The sequence below is a fragment of the Pholcus phalangioides genome, unplaced genomic scaffold (genome assembly GCF_987345545.1).
Source record: "Pholcus phalangioides strain wild (caught in Gottingen) unplaced genomic scaffold, Ppha-v1.0 ptg000013l_1, whole genome shotgun sequence".
Classification (NCBI taxonomy): domain Eukaryota; kingdom Metazoa; phylum Arthropoda; class Arachnida; order Araneae; family Pholcidae; genus Pholcus; species Pholcus phalangioides.
The window spans coordinates 25,560,224-25,578,704 of NW_028301606.1; the positions used below are offsets into that span (position 1 = coordinate 25,560,224).

The following is an 18,481-nucleotide window of genomic DNA, read 5'->3' on the forward strand; positions in this document are numbered from 1 at the left end:
CATGTGTCCTGTTTCAGGCCCAACTGAGATTTTTTGGTTTGTGAGATATGATTTTTGAGCAGTATTTAATCCAAGGACTTTAACCTACTATTGGTCATGATTGGCGATGGCTTGCACGGTGTCACGGTTTTTGCAATGGGAAATTATTCCCTAAAATTTCCCTTTTACTAGTGAAAAATCCCTATAAAAAATTTAAAAGATCCCTTTTACATTTATTTTTGTACAGACTTTGGATCCCTGCAAAAACCTCCCAAATTCTCATTCTCCAAAGTTGGCAGCTATGTTATGAATATATGGTGATATTCATATCATCATCATCATCATCATTTGGCGTCCCATAGGGGAAGAGCTTAGGCAAATTTTGCCCATTGCTCTAGCACCAAGTGGTTCAACATGAGTTGTAGGTCATGTAAGAATGAAGAAAGATATTATTCTGTGGAAATACCCAGAGTTTGGTGACTGCTCCGGGGACGAGAGTTATGGTGTCTATTACCACATTGTATTGGGTCTCTGTATGGGACATTAAGGAGAACCGCAACCAGTAAAGCCATGTCAGAGAATTTGAGGCTGCTCCTGTCTGCGGTGCCCTTTTAGAAAAGGAGCAGAGAAGGTCTCAGGGATATGGCTGAGAACTCAACATGAGGTTATTAAATAGTAATGCATGAAAGTTCAAGTTAAAGCAGAATTGAAACTCACCATGAATTTAGGTGTTTAGTGTAATTTAGAAAATTTACCAAGTTGTAAATGCTGGGAGCATTCACAACTTCACTTAGAGTCACCTGATGATCACCGAAGTAGTTCCTTCTCGGGATGGAGAAGGCGGGACATCGTCCCACATAGTGGAGTGGAGTTTCGTCTTCTTCTCCACACGCAGGACAAATAGGTGAATCTGTATAACTACAGTTGTGTAGGTGTTTCGCTAGGTTAGAATGACCAGTGATGATCTGTATAACCTGTCGAATTTGTTTCCTGTTCAATGAGATAAGTTTTTTAGCAATATTCGGATGGGTTCCCAAGGCCAGCTTGGCCTGTCTGCAGTCCTGCCTTGAGTTCCATTGCCGCATGTGTTTGTCTTCTATCCATTGTTTGACATCTCCTTTGATGGTTGACATCGAAACAGGATAGAAAGGTTCAGGACCAGATAGCTTCATGTTCGCTGCCTCTTTGGCTATCTGGTCTGCGAGTTCATTTCCCTGGAAATTTACATGACCAGGAACCCAGTAAAGGTTGATGTTGTTGCTCAATGCGGCCAAGTTATTCAGCATGTCAGTGCAGTATTTTACACACAGTTGAAACTTGAGGAAGTTGTCAAGAGCCAATAGTGCTGCTTGGCTGTCAGAGAAGATAACAATTTGTTTTCCATGATACCCTTTGGTAATCAGACTTTCAGCCAGTATGGCTATTGCTAATACTTCAGCTTGAAAGACCGTCGACGTTTTGCCTAGATACAAATGTATCTTATGGTAGTCGTGATCCACTCCAAAGATGCGGAAAATTGCTCCAGCCCCAGTATCAGTAATCCTAGAGCCATCGGTGTAACATTCAATAACTCCTGTTGAGATGCTATCAATTATGTGGGCAACTTCATTTCTCCTGAGTATGTGGATAGTGAAGCATTTAGTAAAATTTTTTGTTTTGGAACAGGAGTCTTTTGGCATTAGTAGAGAGGGTATCTCCGCTTTTCCCAGTAGACAGCTGTCAAGATGATTCTTGAAAGAAGGTTTGTATCCCATATATGGTCGATTGCACCATGTACCATTTCTTTCCATCCTATACATAGTTTTAAACGCTTCTCCTTGTAGGTACCATCTCAGAGGTGGTATCTTAAGAGTAGTTTCAAGGGCGATGGAGGGAGAGCTGGGTAAGGCTCCCGTGATAAGAATGCAAGCTAGTCTTTGCACTTTTTGCAAGACAGTTTCATAAGAGGTCTTTGATAACACCTGGTGCCATACCACACAACCATAGCTCAGCATTGGGCGTGCTATGGCAGTATAAATCCACTGAGTGGTTTTAGGGTTTAAACCCCAGGCTTTACCAATAATTCTTTTGCACAGCATAAGTATATTAGTGGCCCGTTTAGCTCGTTCATGAATATGGGATTTCCAGGAGAGCTTAGAATCCAAGTGACATCCAAGGTATTTCACTCTGTCACATATGGTTAATTCTTGTCCCTTGAGGGTTAAGTTTCCAATTTCCCATTTTCTGTTCCATGTGAAAATCACAATTCTGGTTTTTTCCGTGGAAAATGTTAGTTGGTGTTTGTCACCCCATCTGCTGACAGAGTTTAAAATTTGTTGAGCAAGAATCCTCATTGTGGATAAATCATGCCCTTGAATGAGCACGACTAAGTCGTCTGCATATGCCTGTGTATACCCTGGTCCTTTCATTAGATCAGAGATCAGGGAGCTGAAGACCATGTTCCATAGAAAGGGAGAAAGGATTCCTCCTTGCGGACATCCTCTTCTGATAGCTCTTTCAGCTTGGGCATCAAGAACATGAGCAGTGATTGTTCGGTTCCTGAGCATATGATCAATCCATCTAGTTAACATAGGTGGAATGTTAAAATCTATTAGTGCCTTACATACAGAGTCAAAAGTAACGTTGTCAAAGGCTCCAACGATGTCCAGAAAAATACCAACAGCAAATTGTCCATTGATAATTGTGTTTTCAATTCTCCAAATCAGTTGATGAAGAGCAGAGTCAGTGGAAAACCCTGTATTAAAACCATGCTGGTTCACATTAATCTTACCCATTAAGAGAGGAATCTCTTGAAGATGCCAGAGTATCAGTTTTTCCAGTAACTTTAACTGGAAAGAAGATAATGTAATCATTCTGAAGGATGATGATTTATAATAGGTGTCTTTTCCTGGTTTTGGTAGGAAGACACCTCTGGAGCTCTTCCATACTTTTGGTATATATCCCAAAACTAGGCTGGCTTTGAAGAGGCGAATCAGCTCAATGCCTATAACTTTCCATCCTTTTTGTAAAAAGATAGGATATATTCCATCTGTGCCTGGTGACTTGAAGGGAGAAAATCCCCTCAAGGCTTCGGTACATTTGTCATATTCAACTATCATGTTGGCTATTGAGGTGTCTACTGGTTCCAGGATGGGCGTAGCCTGTACACCACAGTCTGGTTCCGTTGGTCCACCTAGGTGATAGTCCAGAAGACATTCCAGCGTCTCCACTGGGCTGGCAGTATAGTTACCATCTGGTCGTTCTATAACATTAATTTTATCATAGGAATTGTTTTTGATCAATTTGGTAACCTTGGCAGTTTCTGACAGTGAATTCATCTCTGTACAGAACTTCTTCCAAGAACTATTTTTCACTTTTCTGATTTCTTTCTTGAACTTTCGTTGGACTTCCTTATAGTAAGTCCAATTTGATTCAAGTTTAGTCCTAACAGCCTTCCTGTGTGATATTCATAACATAGCTGCCAACTTTGGAGAATGAGAATTTGGGAGGTTTTCGCATGGATCCAATTTTTGTTAATAATTTGTTTAATAATTATTGTTAGAGATTTTTGTTAGAGAGATTTATTTTTCCTTTTTTGAAGGCATGGGGAGTTGACTGTGGAAAGATTCTTAAAAATATATGACCTTCGAGCAATGAGGAGCCTTGTTCCAATTCAATTGTTATTTCCTCCACTTCTGTTGCGATTTGTTACTGCTTACTCATCCCGGCTTTGTGTAGTTTCTCAGGTGAGTATATGACAACTTTAGGAAATCCAAATTTATAATTTGCCTATATTGCTAAAATTATATATTCATTATTGTAATGAATATATTTTCAAGGTTTATTTTAATAAAAATATCATATTTTTTATGATATTGATGTTTTAACTTTTAAAAACTGATATAATATCACTTATTGATTTCTAATGCTAAAAAAAGGGAATTTCCTCTTGTGTGTAATATGTAGAGGTATAATTCAAGATTATTTATACAATTTAAAGTTAGAGCAGGGGTGCAAGAGCTGCGCCAAACTGCGCCGAAATGGTTCTCTTGCTACATAGTGCGCCAAGGCGCCGAATCCCTGCGCATTTGCGCCAATTCTTGTTTGTGGTTCGCGGAGGTACCGCTAATGCGCGTGGTGCGTCAAATACCCGGAATTTAGGAAAAAGAAGCATGAAAATTTTGTTCACGGGACGCGGTCTTTCCGAGACAAGGAAAAAGATATGGAAGGGAAACTTCCAATTTTTTTCACTTACCACCATCTACCACAATCGAGTCATCTCGTGACCTTGGAAAGTAGTACTACTTGGAAGTAGTCCAATAACGGTCCCGTACCGTTATTGGTATAACCCGCGGGCTATCAAAGGCCCTGAATGAATATGCCGAATTTTCCGATTTCGAAGAGCGTTTTTTCTCCTTCGGGTTATATACTGAAAATAACGGTAATTTCTCCGCTACCAACCTGCGTTCAAAGACAGCGTATCTACGGCGTAAATTCCGTAAATTCGCTTTATTTCCCGCAAGATTGTACCCGCGCCTTTGCGAAGAATCAAAAAGGGGACATAGCTTTACTCGTTTAAATTACCGAAATTTTTCGGAGATCGTTGGGAAAAAACGGGATATGTAAAAACTCCAGCTGAAATATCCATAGTTTTGTCGTCTAGCCGCTATGCGGTCGTGTGGTTATCGTCGGCGATTGCCGAATATGACAATTTCACATCGCGAAAATCCGAATTTGGAGAACAGGGCCCGGCTCGAGGAAAAGGTCTCTACCCATGCAGAACAATTTTTTGCTGTTACTGACAATGTTTTTTTTGGTCGACTGTAGTGACCTTATGTTCTTTGAATAGTGAGCACTCATGATGACAAGCATAAACAGAAATTTATTAATAAAAAAAAATAAAATAAGAACGTTAACATGAGACGACGATCCTACTCGATCGCTTTTCCACACCATTCTCTCTCTCTGTTTATTTTCGAATGTCCAATTTTGTTTTTGCAACCTCCGGTCTCCTGAGGCTTTTCTTCTTCTTATGCTCTCGAGCCTTATACCATATTGTTTCGTCAAGGTTGTCAACTGAGAGACGCGCTACAGAACACTACACCCCCCACGCAAGATTGGGTTTACCTATAAACACAAACTGAATTCTCTTGTTTGTTCTGTTCTTTGACGAATTCCAACAACGCGGCTCGAAGTATCTCAGCAACGGTCCAGCATCAACCAACTCTCTAGATGCCCTGGTCGTTATCACCTCGATGATCTCCACGTCGCGTATCACCGAGATTCGGAAGAAATCCGTCTGGAGGAGTTTCTTGAGCACTTTTCCAGTCGCCGCGTTCCTGCAATGTATGGCACACTCACAGAACTTCTCGGACGTCAACTCGTCGGACCGATTGGCATGGATAAGCACGTTCACGTCGATGTTCAGAAACGACCGCATTACGTCGGACATCAACGTGATTAAACCCTCGTGTTTCATGTCGAAGCCCTTTATCAACAGCAGGACGAGGATGTCCCCGGTGGGCTCGTGGAAACCAGGATTCGTTCCACCCCGGAAAACGTGTGGCAGATGCTCGTACTGCATGAAAAACTGAATGTGTCCCATCTCATGGTGAATAGTGATGAAATCACCCTCGGTTCTGTCTGCGAACATTTTGATCCAGAAGTCCAATCCATTGGACAATTCGTGGACAGACGCGTGGCAAACTATCTTCTTGCCTTTGGATCTGTCGAATATAGACGTCTTCCAGAAGACCTTCGTCTTCGGCTTCAATCTCAGTGAAGTGAAAAACTCTTCAGCCGTCTTCACTTCCAGCACCGTTATATTTTCCGCTTTAGACGCCGGAGCGACGTCCACCGATGGCTTCTCGGTCAATTGCTTCACGTGGTCCATATTGCTACCCCATTGCTGGGTCCACATGTCCTCTAAAATATACGCCGGTACGGGTCCGCATTCTTGAATCTTGTCGCTACCATAACAGTTCCTGGTCGTGCACTGGACATAAACGGGGAGTTGCTTGTATGGCGGTTTCACCTGATTCCACAGCTTAGATATGGCGTCTTCGAGTATGTCACATTCGTAGCTATCCCGAAACATGGATATGGTGTTTTCAAAGTCATTAAGCTTCGCGGTTTCGTTGCTGAGCTTCTCAAATTCCCAGAAATATTTCCTGACGGGTTTATCAGTGACGTCTCTCCAAGATGTCCACAAGTATGCCATTTCGTCATAATCACGAGCTTCCGCTATGATCCTTCTTAGATCCAATTCCATTTGTAGGGTGCACTCAGATTTGCTTCGGCTCTTGGTTGTATTGAGATGGTGAGTTTCTCCAACCTTCTCGCGTTTGATTTCGCAGATTTTGGTGGTGTCGAAATGCTCAGTCAGGTCATCCACCAGCTCAGTCTGTCTTTTGTATTTGTCCTCGGGTAGAGATGACATCTTGTCCTCTACAATATTCACACTCACGCCCTTCTCCCTTCGCTCTGTCGCAGGAGGCTTGTGATATTCCCTTATAGTGGGGAAGGACAATCGCCCTTCTTCGGTGTCTGCGGCCTCGCAAAGTAGTCCATGTACGTTTGGTGGAATAATGCATTGTTCTCGAATTTTATCTGTTACTGCAGCGAGAATTTCAACAGGTTTACAAAAATCTTCGTTATTTCCTATTTCCAGCGAAGCACTGATATTCACAAGGGATGCTTCAATTCTTTCTCCAAATGCACTCGCTAAGATGATTTTCCCTTTCTTAGTTATTGGTCCCTGTATACAGTCAGAATGAATCACTGGGATTTGACAACCAGAATCCACTAAGCTTCTGATTTTTCTATCGTCTACGCAAATATCAGCATAACGTAAAGGGTTCAAATCCAGACTCGATTCACTGGAATTAAATAATTCCGATCGAATTTCTGCGATCAACACATTATCTTCCGATTTCTCTTTTGTGTTAGCCTTATATCTTCTGTCACAATCTCGAGCGAAATGGTTCAGTCCACAGATGTAACACTCCTTTGGGGTTTTTCTGATAATCGTGTTTTCGGTCTTGTTCCAGTCCTTATTGCTATGATATTTCCGAGTTGGTGGTTGATATGCTGTTCTTGTCGATGTTCCTCGTCCCTCTCTATAACTGAAGTGTTGTTGCTGTAACAATGACTTTTCTTCTCCGTAAAAAGCTTTCTTATCCCCGCCGATGTCTGCCCTGACGTTCTCATAGTCATCCAACTTATTAGCAAGGATGTCGGGTCGCTTGAATTGAGACCACTCGTCAATAAAATGATCTCGAATCTCTGACGGTACTTTGCATTTTATCTGATCCGTAATAATCAAATCAGACAGTTCTTCAATCGTGGTAATCTCTAGGCCTCGGATCCATTCAGTGAAGAAATTTCTGAGTTCATAAGCAAAATCACACCACGTTGCTTCCGATCGTTTACTGTGCTTCGTGAACATCTGTCGAAACCTCTCGGGAGTAAGCTTATATCTCTTAAGCAAAATGGATTTGACTTGGTCATAGTCATCTGTTGTCTCTTCATTTTCTCTAGCAATGACTTGCGCCACATCATAAGGTAATAGTCCAATCAGATATGAAACCCAAAGTTCCCTTTTTATTTCGGCTCTTTTCGCTTGCCTTTCAAACAGCACCAGGTAGAGGCTAATCTCGTTGCTCTTCGGATCGAACTTTTGTAAAATGTTCTGTAGCTCTAGCCTTGCCATTGAGTTAATCGGGGGATTCACCTGCCGCGCTGATGCGAATCCTTTCATTTTCCAGTTGCATTTTTCTGAGCTCGAACTCCATTCGTCTCTCCTCACTAGCTTCCATCCGTTTTCTCTCCTCACTAGCTTCCATCCGTTTTCTCTCCTCACTTGCTTCCATCTCTTTCCGTTTTCTCTCCTCACTTGTTTCCATCTCTTTCCGTTTTCTCTCCTCACTTGCTTCCATCTCTTTCCGTTTTCTCTCCTCGCTTGCTTCCATCTCTGTCCGTTTTCTCTCCTCAATTACGGTGTTCAAAAACTGTTCGATGAACTCTTTGTCATAGCATTCTGCCTCCATTATTGCGGATTTGAGTTGAAATACTTTCATCTGCATAACATTTTCAAGCCCCATTTCCTCAGCGACTTGCTGTAAGTCCTCTTTTTTGCCTCTGGCTAAGAAAGCCATGATTCTCTCAAAGAAAAGAAAACCAGCGAATTTTCTTATAAAAAAAACACTCACCGCACTTTTCCTTCGTTCTTCCAACACTCTTCAAGTGCTCTTCGTATCGTCTCCTCACGACAAAAGTTCTCTTCGCGTCGCCTTCTCACGACGAAAGTTCTTCCGTTAAATATTGTCCGATCTATTGCTCACTATCCTGCCGACTGCGCCAATGTAGTGACCTTATGTTCTTTGAATAGTGAGCACTCATGATGACAAGCATAAACAGAAATTTATTAATAAAAAAAAAATAAAATAAGAACGTTAACATGAGACGACGATCCTACTCGATCGCTTTTCCACACCATTCTCTCTCTCTGTTTATTTTCGAATGTCCAATTTTGTTTTTGCAACCTCCGGTCTCCTGAGGCTTTTCTTCTTCTTATGCTCTCGAGCCTTATACCATATTGTTTCGTCAAGGTTGTCAACTGAGAGACGCGCTACAGAACACTACATCGACAAAGCTTTTTTCACCCTTTCAACTCCATTTAGCACCTCTCCTAGAGAAGCGCCCAATATGGCCGCAACTTTCGCCCTGCATTAGGGGGGGGGGGGCATGCTCTTAACAATAGTCAAAGGAAGGAGTTTATACTAGGAGCAGGCTCATTTTATATATACATAACTTCTGTGAGATACCAATTATATATAAATGTCCTACCTTTCTAAAACATGTTGTTGGAGAGAATAAAATATTTGCACCCTCTCTTGTTTTTCGCACTCACTCTCATGCATTGCTGGGATTGTACATTACTCCTTCACGTATTGCTAGGATGTCGCTTAACATTGTATCGCCAACAGAACTATCAATTAAGAGTGATGAATGGGTTGCACCACAATGCAAAGAATTAGAAGAAATGAAATCAGTTCAGAGAATAGATAGATATTGGGCAGACATATTGAAACTTTGTAACCTTGAAAGCAGCACAAAGTTCACAATTTTGCCAGTTTTGGTGAAGGCTTTTTTTATCTTTAGCACATGGTAATGCAGACAGTGAAAGAGAGTTCAATATTAACAAAAGTCTGTTTGAACAGCAAAAAATCTGTCCATCCAATGCTTTAAAAGAATAAGACACACAAAATCTTATGTTCAAGGGCATGAAAAATTCGAAAAAAATTGTCATTAAGATGTTGAACTTCTGAAAGCGACTCTTCATTCGTTTAGAAAATATTGTAAGAGGCTTCAGGCTGAGAAAAACAGCAGAAATTTTTTCTTTAATTTATTAACATTATTATGTTGAGAAATTGTTTAAGTAAATAAGGTATTTATATTTTTCTCATTTTTTGCATTTCACTTTTAAATTTAATCATTTCTTTAAATTCTGTGAGAAGCTAACTTTTTTCACAGAAACCCTTATTATATTCCCTATGCACTTTTTTTTGCCATATCAGGATGAATAAGATTTGGTGTTCAAGCAGCAGAAATTCTTGCTGCCTAGGTTTCAGTATTCATGGTGCTTAATTTGAAAAGAGTCTAATAATTTTTATTCGTCATTTCAGTAATTCATGTTTTAGTAGTGACAGATGAGGTACTTCAGAAAAAATTTAAACAGGCTTTAATTTGTGAAGGAAATTTATTTAGAATTTATTTGTTCCAACCATTTTTGGCAAAACTTTTGGCATTACATGGAAAAATTACTCCTTATATTGCAGATACAGTTAGTTTTTAGTTCTGCTCCATTTTCAAAATTTCTGCTCCAAAATGGATGAGGGACGCTTGCACCCCTGTTAGAGTAATTAAATAAATATGTATATATTAGCTATCTATGACATCAATGTCGCTCTCCACTTGTTAATTCAAGATATACAGAAGACAATGTTGTGAAGATATTTATTATTTGAGATATTAATTTTTTAAGGAAGGAAAAAACTCATCTCTGCCTCTACCGGGAGTCGAACCCGGGTCCCTCGATTACGGCAATCGAGGCACGTTTAATCGGCCGTTCGGCACATATATACGCTCTAGCGAAGGAAAATCTCTATCTCCTCTGTAGCTTAGTGGTCAGAGCACTTGTCCGGCAATCGAGGGACCCGGGTTCGACTCCGGGTAGAGGCAGAGATGAGTTTTTTCCTTCCTTAAAAAATTAATATCTCAAATATCTCGACTTGCCGCTGTGGTGGTCGAGTGGTTATAGTGCCGGACTCGTGATGCGAGGATCCGGGTTCGAACCCCACAGTGGTTGTCGGCTGAAGTTGGTTTTCTGTGGTCCCCAACTTCAAGGCGCAAATGCGAGCCGATCTCCCCGTTAAAAAGTCTCACCACAGAGAGCAACAGTCCTACAACGGTAAATCATTCAACCATAACACTTCACTCATAGTTAGAAAAACTGGGGGCAGATGACAGCACTACACATAACAAGCATTACACCGAAACAAACTTTACGTCAGGTTGCACTACACGTACACGCACATTCCCGCATGTACCGATTCGTTGGGGGGTTCCGCGCGGGGGGGGGGTGCATGTGTGGTGTAGCAGTAGGTAGGGACTCCATCGGGGATCCATGATGTTCTTAAGTCAGCCACCTCGTTGGGCAATTTGCCTGTTGTGGCGTTGTATTTGTATTTGTATAAATAATAAATATCTTCACAACATCCAGTCTTCTTCATCTTATATTAGCTATCACTCAACAAATGAGTAAAGTATCTAATGAAGGAAAGACATTATATTCTTTATAGTATAATAATAATAGATGATTAAAAAATCTTCTCACTCTTGCTACTGCCACCGCCTAGAAGCCATTACTGGAATTGGGGAGTCTACCACTCCTCTATTTCAGCACATTACAACACTGTGCTGAAGTAGAGGCATAGTTGGATTAGTCCTGTCTCCACTGTATATAGATAGCTCACTTGCCCATTTGCAAGTTGACTGGGTTCGATCCCTGCGAAGATTAAATGACTTTTTTTTCCGAGTTGAACTGTTATAATATCCAGAAAAAATATCTTTCATTCATCCACATTGGGCTGAGAAAAAAAATCTCGCCCTTGTTAAATTATCTAATATTTGTATTCAATCGGTTTTGTGTCTTGATAAACAGAACAATGTATAACTTATTTCTAGCTTTAAACATATTTTAAGTGTTGAAAATCCTTTTGTAAATTGTTCATTAACTGTCTTGTATTTATTCATTCATCTCTTATTTTATAGTCTTTTTTTTTTTTTAAGTTTTATTCAAAATTAGCAGAACTGCTTTAACAATGAAGGTATATCAAAATTTATTAATACAAAATATACATACATACATTTCAGAATGGTCAGTTTCAGTTGGTGGATACAGACAGTGGTGCTGACCAATATGGACCTTATATTCATCAAGTTGAAACAGCTGGTGCCACCATATTAGCATTTGATCTTTCTTCTTCCTGTCAAGCACTTGCTTTTGGTGATTCAGCAGGTAAAAATTTACCTAACATTTCATTATTTTAATTAAAGTTGATGTTTTACCTGTGTTATGTTTGCATAGTTGGTAAACTGAAGCTTTTTGATTGAATCTGAGATTTTTAGAACTATTCGTTAGAATTAAAGTAATTTCTTAACAATCTTGTACTTGGTTTCTTGGATATATTTATATTTTCTTTCTCCTTGTAACGGGGCAATTGGCCCTAAACAATAAATATTATTATTATTATTACTTGGTTTCTTGAGTGTCATCAATGATGAATTTTATTCCTGTCAAGGTTATCTTCATGTGTATGGAACTAGTGACCAAGTTCAATTCAATCAATATAGTAGGCCTATTGAATTTGCTGATAATGTAAGTTTTTAAACAATAATTTAGTGATATTTTCTTCATATTTTTCTCATTTACTTAAAATGTAAGGCTCATGGTAAACGATGTGCCTTGTTTGAGTAAAAATTAATTTTTCATAGAAATATATAGACCCACTTGATATCAGTTTTAGCATAATTGTATTGTTTTTCAAAGATAGTTTCTTCAAGATAGTTAAAAAAAAATGATACATAATGTCAAATTATGTATGCAGAAGTTTCTACAAAATTGATATTTATGTAGCAATCCACATTTTCAGTAGCTGTTTATGAAAATGCATTGTTAATACTTTACGAAAGAGCAATTAACTTGATTGCAATTCTTCCCCCCCCCCCCCAATAGGCTTTAGTCCTAGTCTGAAGCAAAATTTTTAATGTGTATTCTGTGTATAACACAAATGAGTCATTAAGCTGGGCTGATATCTAATTCAATTTTTTGGGAGAATTTATCTTACAATAAAAGGAAGCATTTAATGCAAATTTAATTTTAGTGTTATGGTAAATTCATAAATTCATTTGTTTTTTTAAATGAACTAAATGCATGTGACTAAGTATAATTTTCATCTTGATGTTGGTGTATAATATCCATAAATATTAAAATTTTTCAGGTTGAGCCTTTGCATTCTATAGATATAAATGATGAACTTACACCTCTCTCCTCTATTCCACTTCCATATTGTGAAGGGAAACTGTTGTCTGATTGGCCTGAAGAATTTTGTCAACCTATATATAGGTAAGTACTACCATAAATGTATTAATTATTATGTAGCTTTTTTAATCTTTATTGAATGAGTTAATAGTCTCGCATGAGTTTAGCAACTGTAGGGAATACAAATGAAAAAAAATCATTTTTTTAAATATTGGAAAAGAGGAATTCTGTAATTTTTTTCGTTTCTAAATTATAAACTTTATCCTTTTTTCTTGAATTCATTTAATGTGTAATGGGGCTGACAAGGAAAGGGTCCCAAGGTGTCATCCTCAAAAAATTGTGAAAAAATTAAAGTACATTCGTCTCACCCAAAAAAACATAAGACCAAAACATTAGCGGCAGAGTGCAATTAATAAAGCTGTGAAAAATTAATAAAAATGACAACAGTTGGCTGCTCATCGCCTCTCCAGCTCCTTGGCAAGATTTATAAAAAATTCTTTCCGTACTTTTTTCCACTCTAGCTCTCCCTTTTTTTCTTTTTCTCTTCAAGAGACTTTTTTCCCCTCTTTGTATCTGCTGTACCTGATCATATGCTGTTTGAATGGCTTCACTCAAGAGTTGCAGGATTTTTATTTCGTTTTTTGCCTGTATTGGGGTTCAAAATATTAATGTTAAAAACAATTTTCAGTGACTCATAATTCCACTGGATATTTTATGTTTTGTGCATATTTTAATGTGTAGAATTAGTGGTAATTTTTTTTAAACTTTTTGAAGATGACACCTTTGTACCCTTTCTCTGTGAGATATGTCCATAAAATTTAACTCAAGTCTGAAGATTTTATGTATCTTTTAGTTCAGTTAGAATGTAGTTGAAAAGTGTTAGTAGTATATTTAGGTTTTTAAAAACTTACATTATTTCATAGAAATCAAAATATTAAATTATCCTCGTATTTGATTTCGAGGCTCTCTTGAATTGTATCACTTTAGTTGAACTAACTTGATTTTTCTGAATAAATTTATGTAGTTACTGTCCAATCCATTTTTTTTTTTTTTTTTTTTTTTTTGAATATCTTAAAGGCCAACTCCGCCTATTGACCCTCAAATTTTAAGTACCATGAAGATGGTTGGTTCTATTGGCTATGCTCCTAATCCAGGAAACAGGCTTCGAAACCAAGTGCCATATCAGTTGAATAATAGCAAATCAAAGAATTCACTTCATGACTCAAATTTAAAAGGTAATGTACATTCTAAATACATGTTTTGAAAGTGATTTTTTTCAATTTTTGTTTCTATTCATAAATGAATTTTTTTTCCTGAATGCATCTTTTATTATATTGCAGATAACAGTGCTGATTCAGTTCCTCTTAGATATTTGAAGCAAGAATTAAAGTACACCAGGATGGGAGTTGATGATATTGATTTCAATCGTTTCAATCGGACTTGTTTCTCAGGTCTTGAAACCAATCTGCCTAATTCTTACTGCAACAACATGATACAGGTTAATTCAGTATTTTAAAATAGAGAAATGTTTGTGAAAATTTTAAATCTTGTCTTGCATGACTATAAGGGTTTTTCAACAATATGTTATCAAGCATCAATAAAACTATCAGTTTTAGATTTATTTTTTATTTATTCTTTTTTTTTGTATAACACTCTTGTATAAAAGAAATCTGGCACTGTGCTGAATGTATCCTGTAAATATTTGTCTCACTTATATTATTGTTTTCTTCAATAAAAGTAGATGAAGAAAAATTAGGATGTCATCCAAATTACATGTTTGGTTTTTTTTCTGCTTCAGGTTTTGTATTTTGTTGAACCCTTAAGAAGTGCTTTGCTGAGCCATTTATGTCAACGTGAGTTTTGTTTGTCTTGTGAACTGGGGTTTTTGTTTCATATGCTTGATACAGCTCAAGGATTGCCATGTCAAGTGAGTGGATTAAAAATATGTTTTATCATGAATTTTATTTTTGGTAGTTTTGATTTGTTCTTATAACATGCTATATTTCCAAATCAATGTCTCGCATAAATGTAAAACAAGAAATAATTTGATGTGCTGAACTGAATGAAATCTTTGTTTTCTGAATTCAGTTTGTAATCTTATGCCTGCAGGAGAATAAAAGAATGTTTTTTTTGTCTTTTTTTTTAAGCATAGGTTCTCATTCGAGAATATTGGTAGTTAAAAAGGAAATATGTAAATGGTGGACAGTAGACCAAGCCTATAAGATAATCAACAACTGTGTATATGATTTTCATCAGGGTTGTCATAAACACTCCCCCCCCCCCCCCACACACACACACTACAGAAGGGCCTGTGAGTCTGGCTTGGGGCCCGCCAAAGATTTCATCCTAGGGATCCTGCTCCAGGATGTGGTGGGGGGGGGGGCATGATCGCAAGTGTGATACCTATCTATAACTAGCCCTTGTCAGAATCTTTCCTGATGTGAAGTTACTACGAAAACAATATAAAGATGGCTGCAAAGGCATTTTGCTACCACAGGAAGTCCTTCCCACCAAAGGGTTAGTGCACAACCCTTCTGACTGGAGGGACAACCTCCACCAGTCAGAAGGGAGAAAAAATTGTTGAATGCTGCCATTTGGCTATGAACTACAAGTCGTTTTCTAACTTAATCTTAACCCTTTCCTAATTAGAGCTCTTTCCCAGAAAACAACTGTTTTTCCTGTCCATTTTTTCAGGTTATAGTGGCATACATTAGTGTCAAAGTTCATCGAAAACAAGGAATGGACCTTATGGGGAAAGTTTTAAAATTTACTCTTTCAATATTCTGATTAAGATATTTGTTATATAGATTGTCAAATTATTATCCAAATGTTCCATTTTTGTTGGAGAATAAAATATTTTGTTTACAGGCAAGTAACTTTTTGAGAGCTTTCCGTACCATTCCTGAAGCTTCTGCTCATGGTCTTGTTATAAATGATTTGCAAGAAACCAAAAAACGAGGCAAGCTACAGACTCTGGTACAAAACTGGACACGCTTCATTCTCCAACAGCTGCATACAGTAAGCAAGTATAACATAAGTTGGTAAAGATTTTTTTTCTCCTTCCTTAAAAGATTTTTTTTGCATCTGTGCAATATTTGAGAGACTTTCATGGTTTATTTATTTTTTAATTTTAATTTAACCACACAACACAGACACCATGCTTTACAAAACAAAAATACCAATATAAAATAAACGACAACAAAACAATACATACACTATGCAGCTCTTGGGGACATCCTGGAGCTTAAAAAAATTCCTGTAAACAATAATCAGCACGCTCTTAATTTATTTCAGATTTTTTACAAGTGGTTCAAATTTAGCTTTATTGAAAAAAGGTTATGTGTACATGAATTTTATTTCTCTATAAATTTTGTCATGGTGAATAGTTGATTTATTACATAGCAGCCAAGTGTACAACATATACTGTAATTTTAATTTTTATATCCCTACTAGAGTAGAATATAAGAGTTTAGGCTATTGGGAATGGTCTTAGGACCTTAGTTCCTTATCTGCTTGTCCTTGCATACTCATATTATAATATTAATAAAATTTAAATTTATTATAATCCATCAAGTTGATTTTTTTTCAATACATAATGTTAAACCAAGGCATCAATGAACTTTACAAGGATAGCATGGATTATCTCCCATTATCCATTTCTAAGCTTAAGATATTGGATTGAATCACATTTAGCACAAGTTTTAGGCGAATAAAAGAATCTTTCTTGCAAAATACAGTTGAAATATTTGTTTCCCAGAAATTATTTTTTAAATCCTATGAGTGAGTAAAAATTTTTAGGCAAGGGTGTGTTTGGCATTTTAAATTGTGAGAATGACAGTCGGGTAAATGTTTGAAAACAAACAAATTTTATTAAAGTTGATTACATTAAATTTCTATTTAAAAGATAACTAAGCATCCTTATGGAGATAAGACAGGAACACTACCCAGATTGATAGAAGAAACAATTCACAATCATTGTGTCATTTAACACTTTCTCTGCTCTGAATATCACGTTTCAATTTACAGACCGATGTCTAGTTTATTAGTCATCTCATGCATTGTATTCAATGGCATGTTATTTCAGTCAAGTTGTAAAGAGAGCTTAGACAATGGATCTGGACGTGAGCCAAAGTTAATTTTTCCTTTTTTGGGGGTCCTGTCAAATTCCCGTAAAATAATATATTTGTGAATCATCATTTCATGGTATAATATGCTAATATTTATAAAAGTTGGATTGCCAGTATAGTTTTACCAAATTTAATGGGCAGTGAAAGTGTTAAGACAAAATAGCATATTGAATATCCTTGTGCAGTTGAATACTACCCAATAATTTTATCTATGTCCTACTTAATCTATGGATTATTTTTATGTCATTGGCATTACTGAATGTATATATTATTTTCAATTCAGGAAACTGTTGAGATTGTTGACCCTATGTCACCTGACCAGTGAGTGTAATTTTTAATACTCCTAAATTCAAAGAAAATTCAATTGATATAATTTCAGGGATATACCATATTATTTCGTATTAGCCGGCATGCCATGAAACTCTGGTAACATCAGCTTTTTGAATATTGGCATCTGGTTCGTTCCTGGCATGCCAGGAAGATCTAGGTTTAACAAGGATCACAATGAATTTTTCAAGAATCTGCAACTGGAATTTCTTGGCATGCTGGGAAATGCAGGTATTCCCGGCATGCCGGCTAATGCGGAGGTGGGGTGGTATATGGTAAGCAAATGAAACTTATTCAAACAGGGTAATAGAATTTATTTCAAAAACTTCTTACATTTAATGAGATATATTAATAGTATTATATTGCTTGTGAATCAAAGTTAACGTTTGGAATCATGCATAATAATTAAATATTGCCATTGATTCATCTTTTGCTAACTATTGCATCAACTATCCTGCAGGTATTACATTAGTTACTGAATTGAAACATTTACAGCCATATTCACCGACAGAGTTTAAACTGCAATTGCAGGTGAAAGTATTGGAGATCGACATGAATTGGTTAAATTCTGTATTTTTACCAATCTGTGTCAATTTCTAATCCTTTTACCCGTGATTGTAGTTTAAAACTCTGTCGGTGAATATATGGCCATTAACAAATAAAATGTCATTAAAAATAGTCCAGTTTACATCATGTAAGTCATGATACAATAATTGACACTGTCACTGACCTTTTTCACTGTCATGCACAAAGTGATTGAAAACACGAATGAAATAACTTTTTTTTGTATTCTTTTAGAAAAGTATTGGAGGTTGAGAGTGATTCTGTAATGAATCAACTATTTGGTGCCAAAATGTTTACAAGCAATTGCTGTAGATGCAAAACAGATACTTGCCAAGAAACTACAACATTGTCTGTCAGATTGATGTATCCTGATGCTGGTTAGATCAATTATATTTTAAAATTATTCTCTAGATAATTCCGTCATGAATTTGAATGATAAAAAAAAGTAGGTTTAGAATGCAGTCTAAAAAATTAAAACTTTATTAAAAAATTATGCTTTACAGAGTTGACAAATTTTTCAATCATGATGTCAATTGCAAGAAAAATGCTATGTTTTTTGATTTTCTTTGTATTGAAGTTTGAATTATTGTATGGACATTGTAATTATTGTACAGATCCATATTTGTTTATTCTGTAGTTGTGTATATATCAATGAATATTGCTTTCATTCTTATTCTATTCAAAAATATATATATTTCATATACTTTTGCGGCACGTATATGTATTTATAGTTACCTAAAATATTTTTCCCCCACAGCCAATGCAAATCAGAAGTACTCTTTTGAAGAGATCGTTCAAAGGAGTCTTTGCCCAAAACAGCAAATAAGTGCATGGTGCGAGTCATGCAAACGATTCATTAGCACAGTGAGTTTATATTGTGTCTATATTATGAAGTCACTCT

At 37.0% G+C, this 18,481-nt stretch overlaps 1 protein-coding gene across 2 annotated transcripts in view; it reads left to right on the forward strand.

Moving 5' to 3' along the window:
* PAN2 (PAN2-PAN3 deadenylation complex catalytic subunit PAN2) overlaps positions 1-18,481 on the forward strand; it is a 62,661-nt gene that overhangs the window by 18,224 nt on the left and 25,956 nt on the right. For both annotated transcript variants that reach the window (XM_089241016.1, XM_089241017.1), the window contains exons 7-17: positions 3,560-3,704; positions 11,395-11,539; positions 11,823-11,899; positions 12,522-12,646; positions 13,640-13,797; positions 13,903-14,060; positions 14,361-14,489; positions 15,431-15,580; positions 16,973-17,010; positions 17,815-17,957; positions 18,338-18,444. In XM_089241016.1, the coding sequence (XP_089097142.1) occupies positions 3,560-3,704; positions 11,395-11,539; positions 11,823-11,899; positions 12,522-12,646; positions 13,640-13,797; positions 13,903-14,060; positions 14,361-14,489; positions 15,431-15,580; positions 16,973-17,010; positions 17,815-17,957; positions 18,338-18,444 (1,375 nt within the window). The remainder of the gene's footprint in view (positions 1-3,559; positions 3,705-11,394; positions 11,540-11,822; positions 11,900-12,521; positions 12,647-13,639; positions 13,798-13,902; positions 14,061-14,360; positions 14,490-15,430; positions 15,581-16,972; positions 17,011-17,814; positions 17,958-18,337; positions 18,445-18,481) is intronic.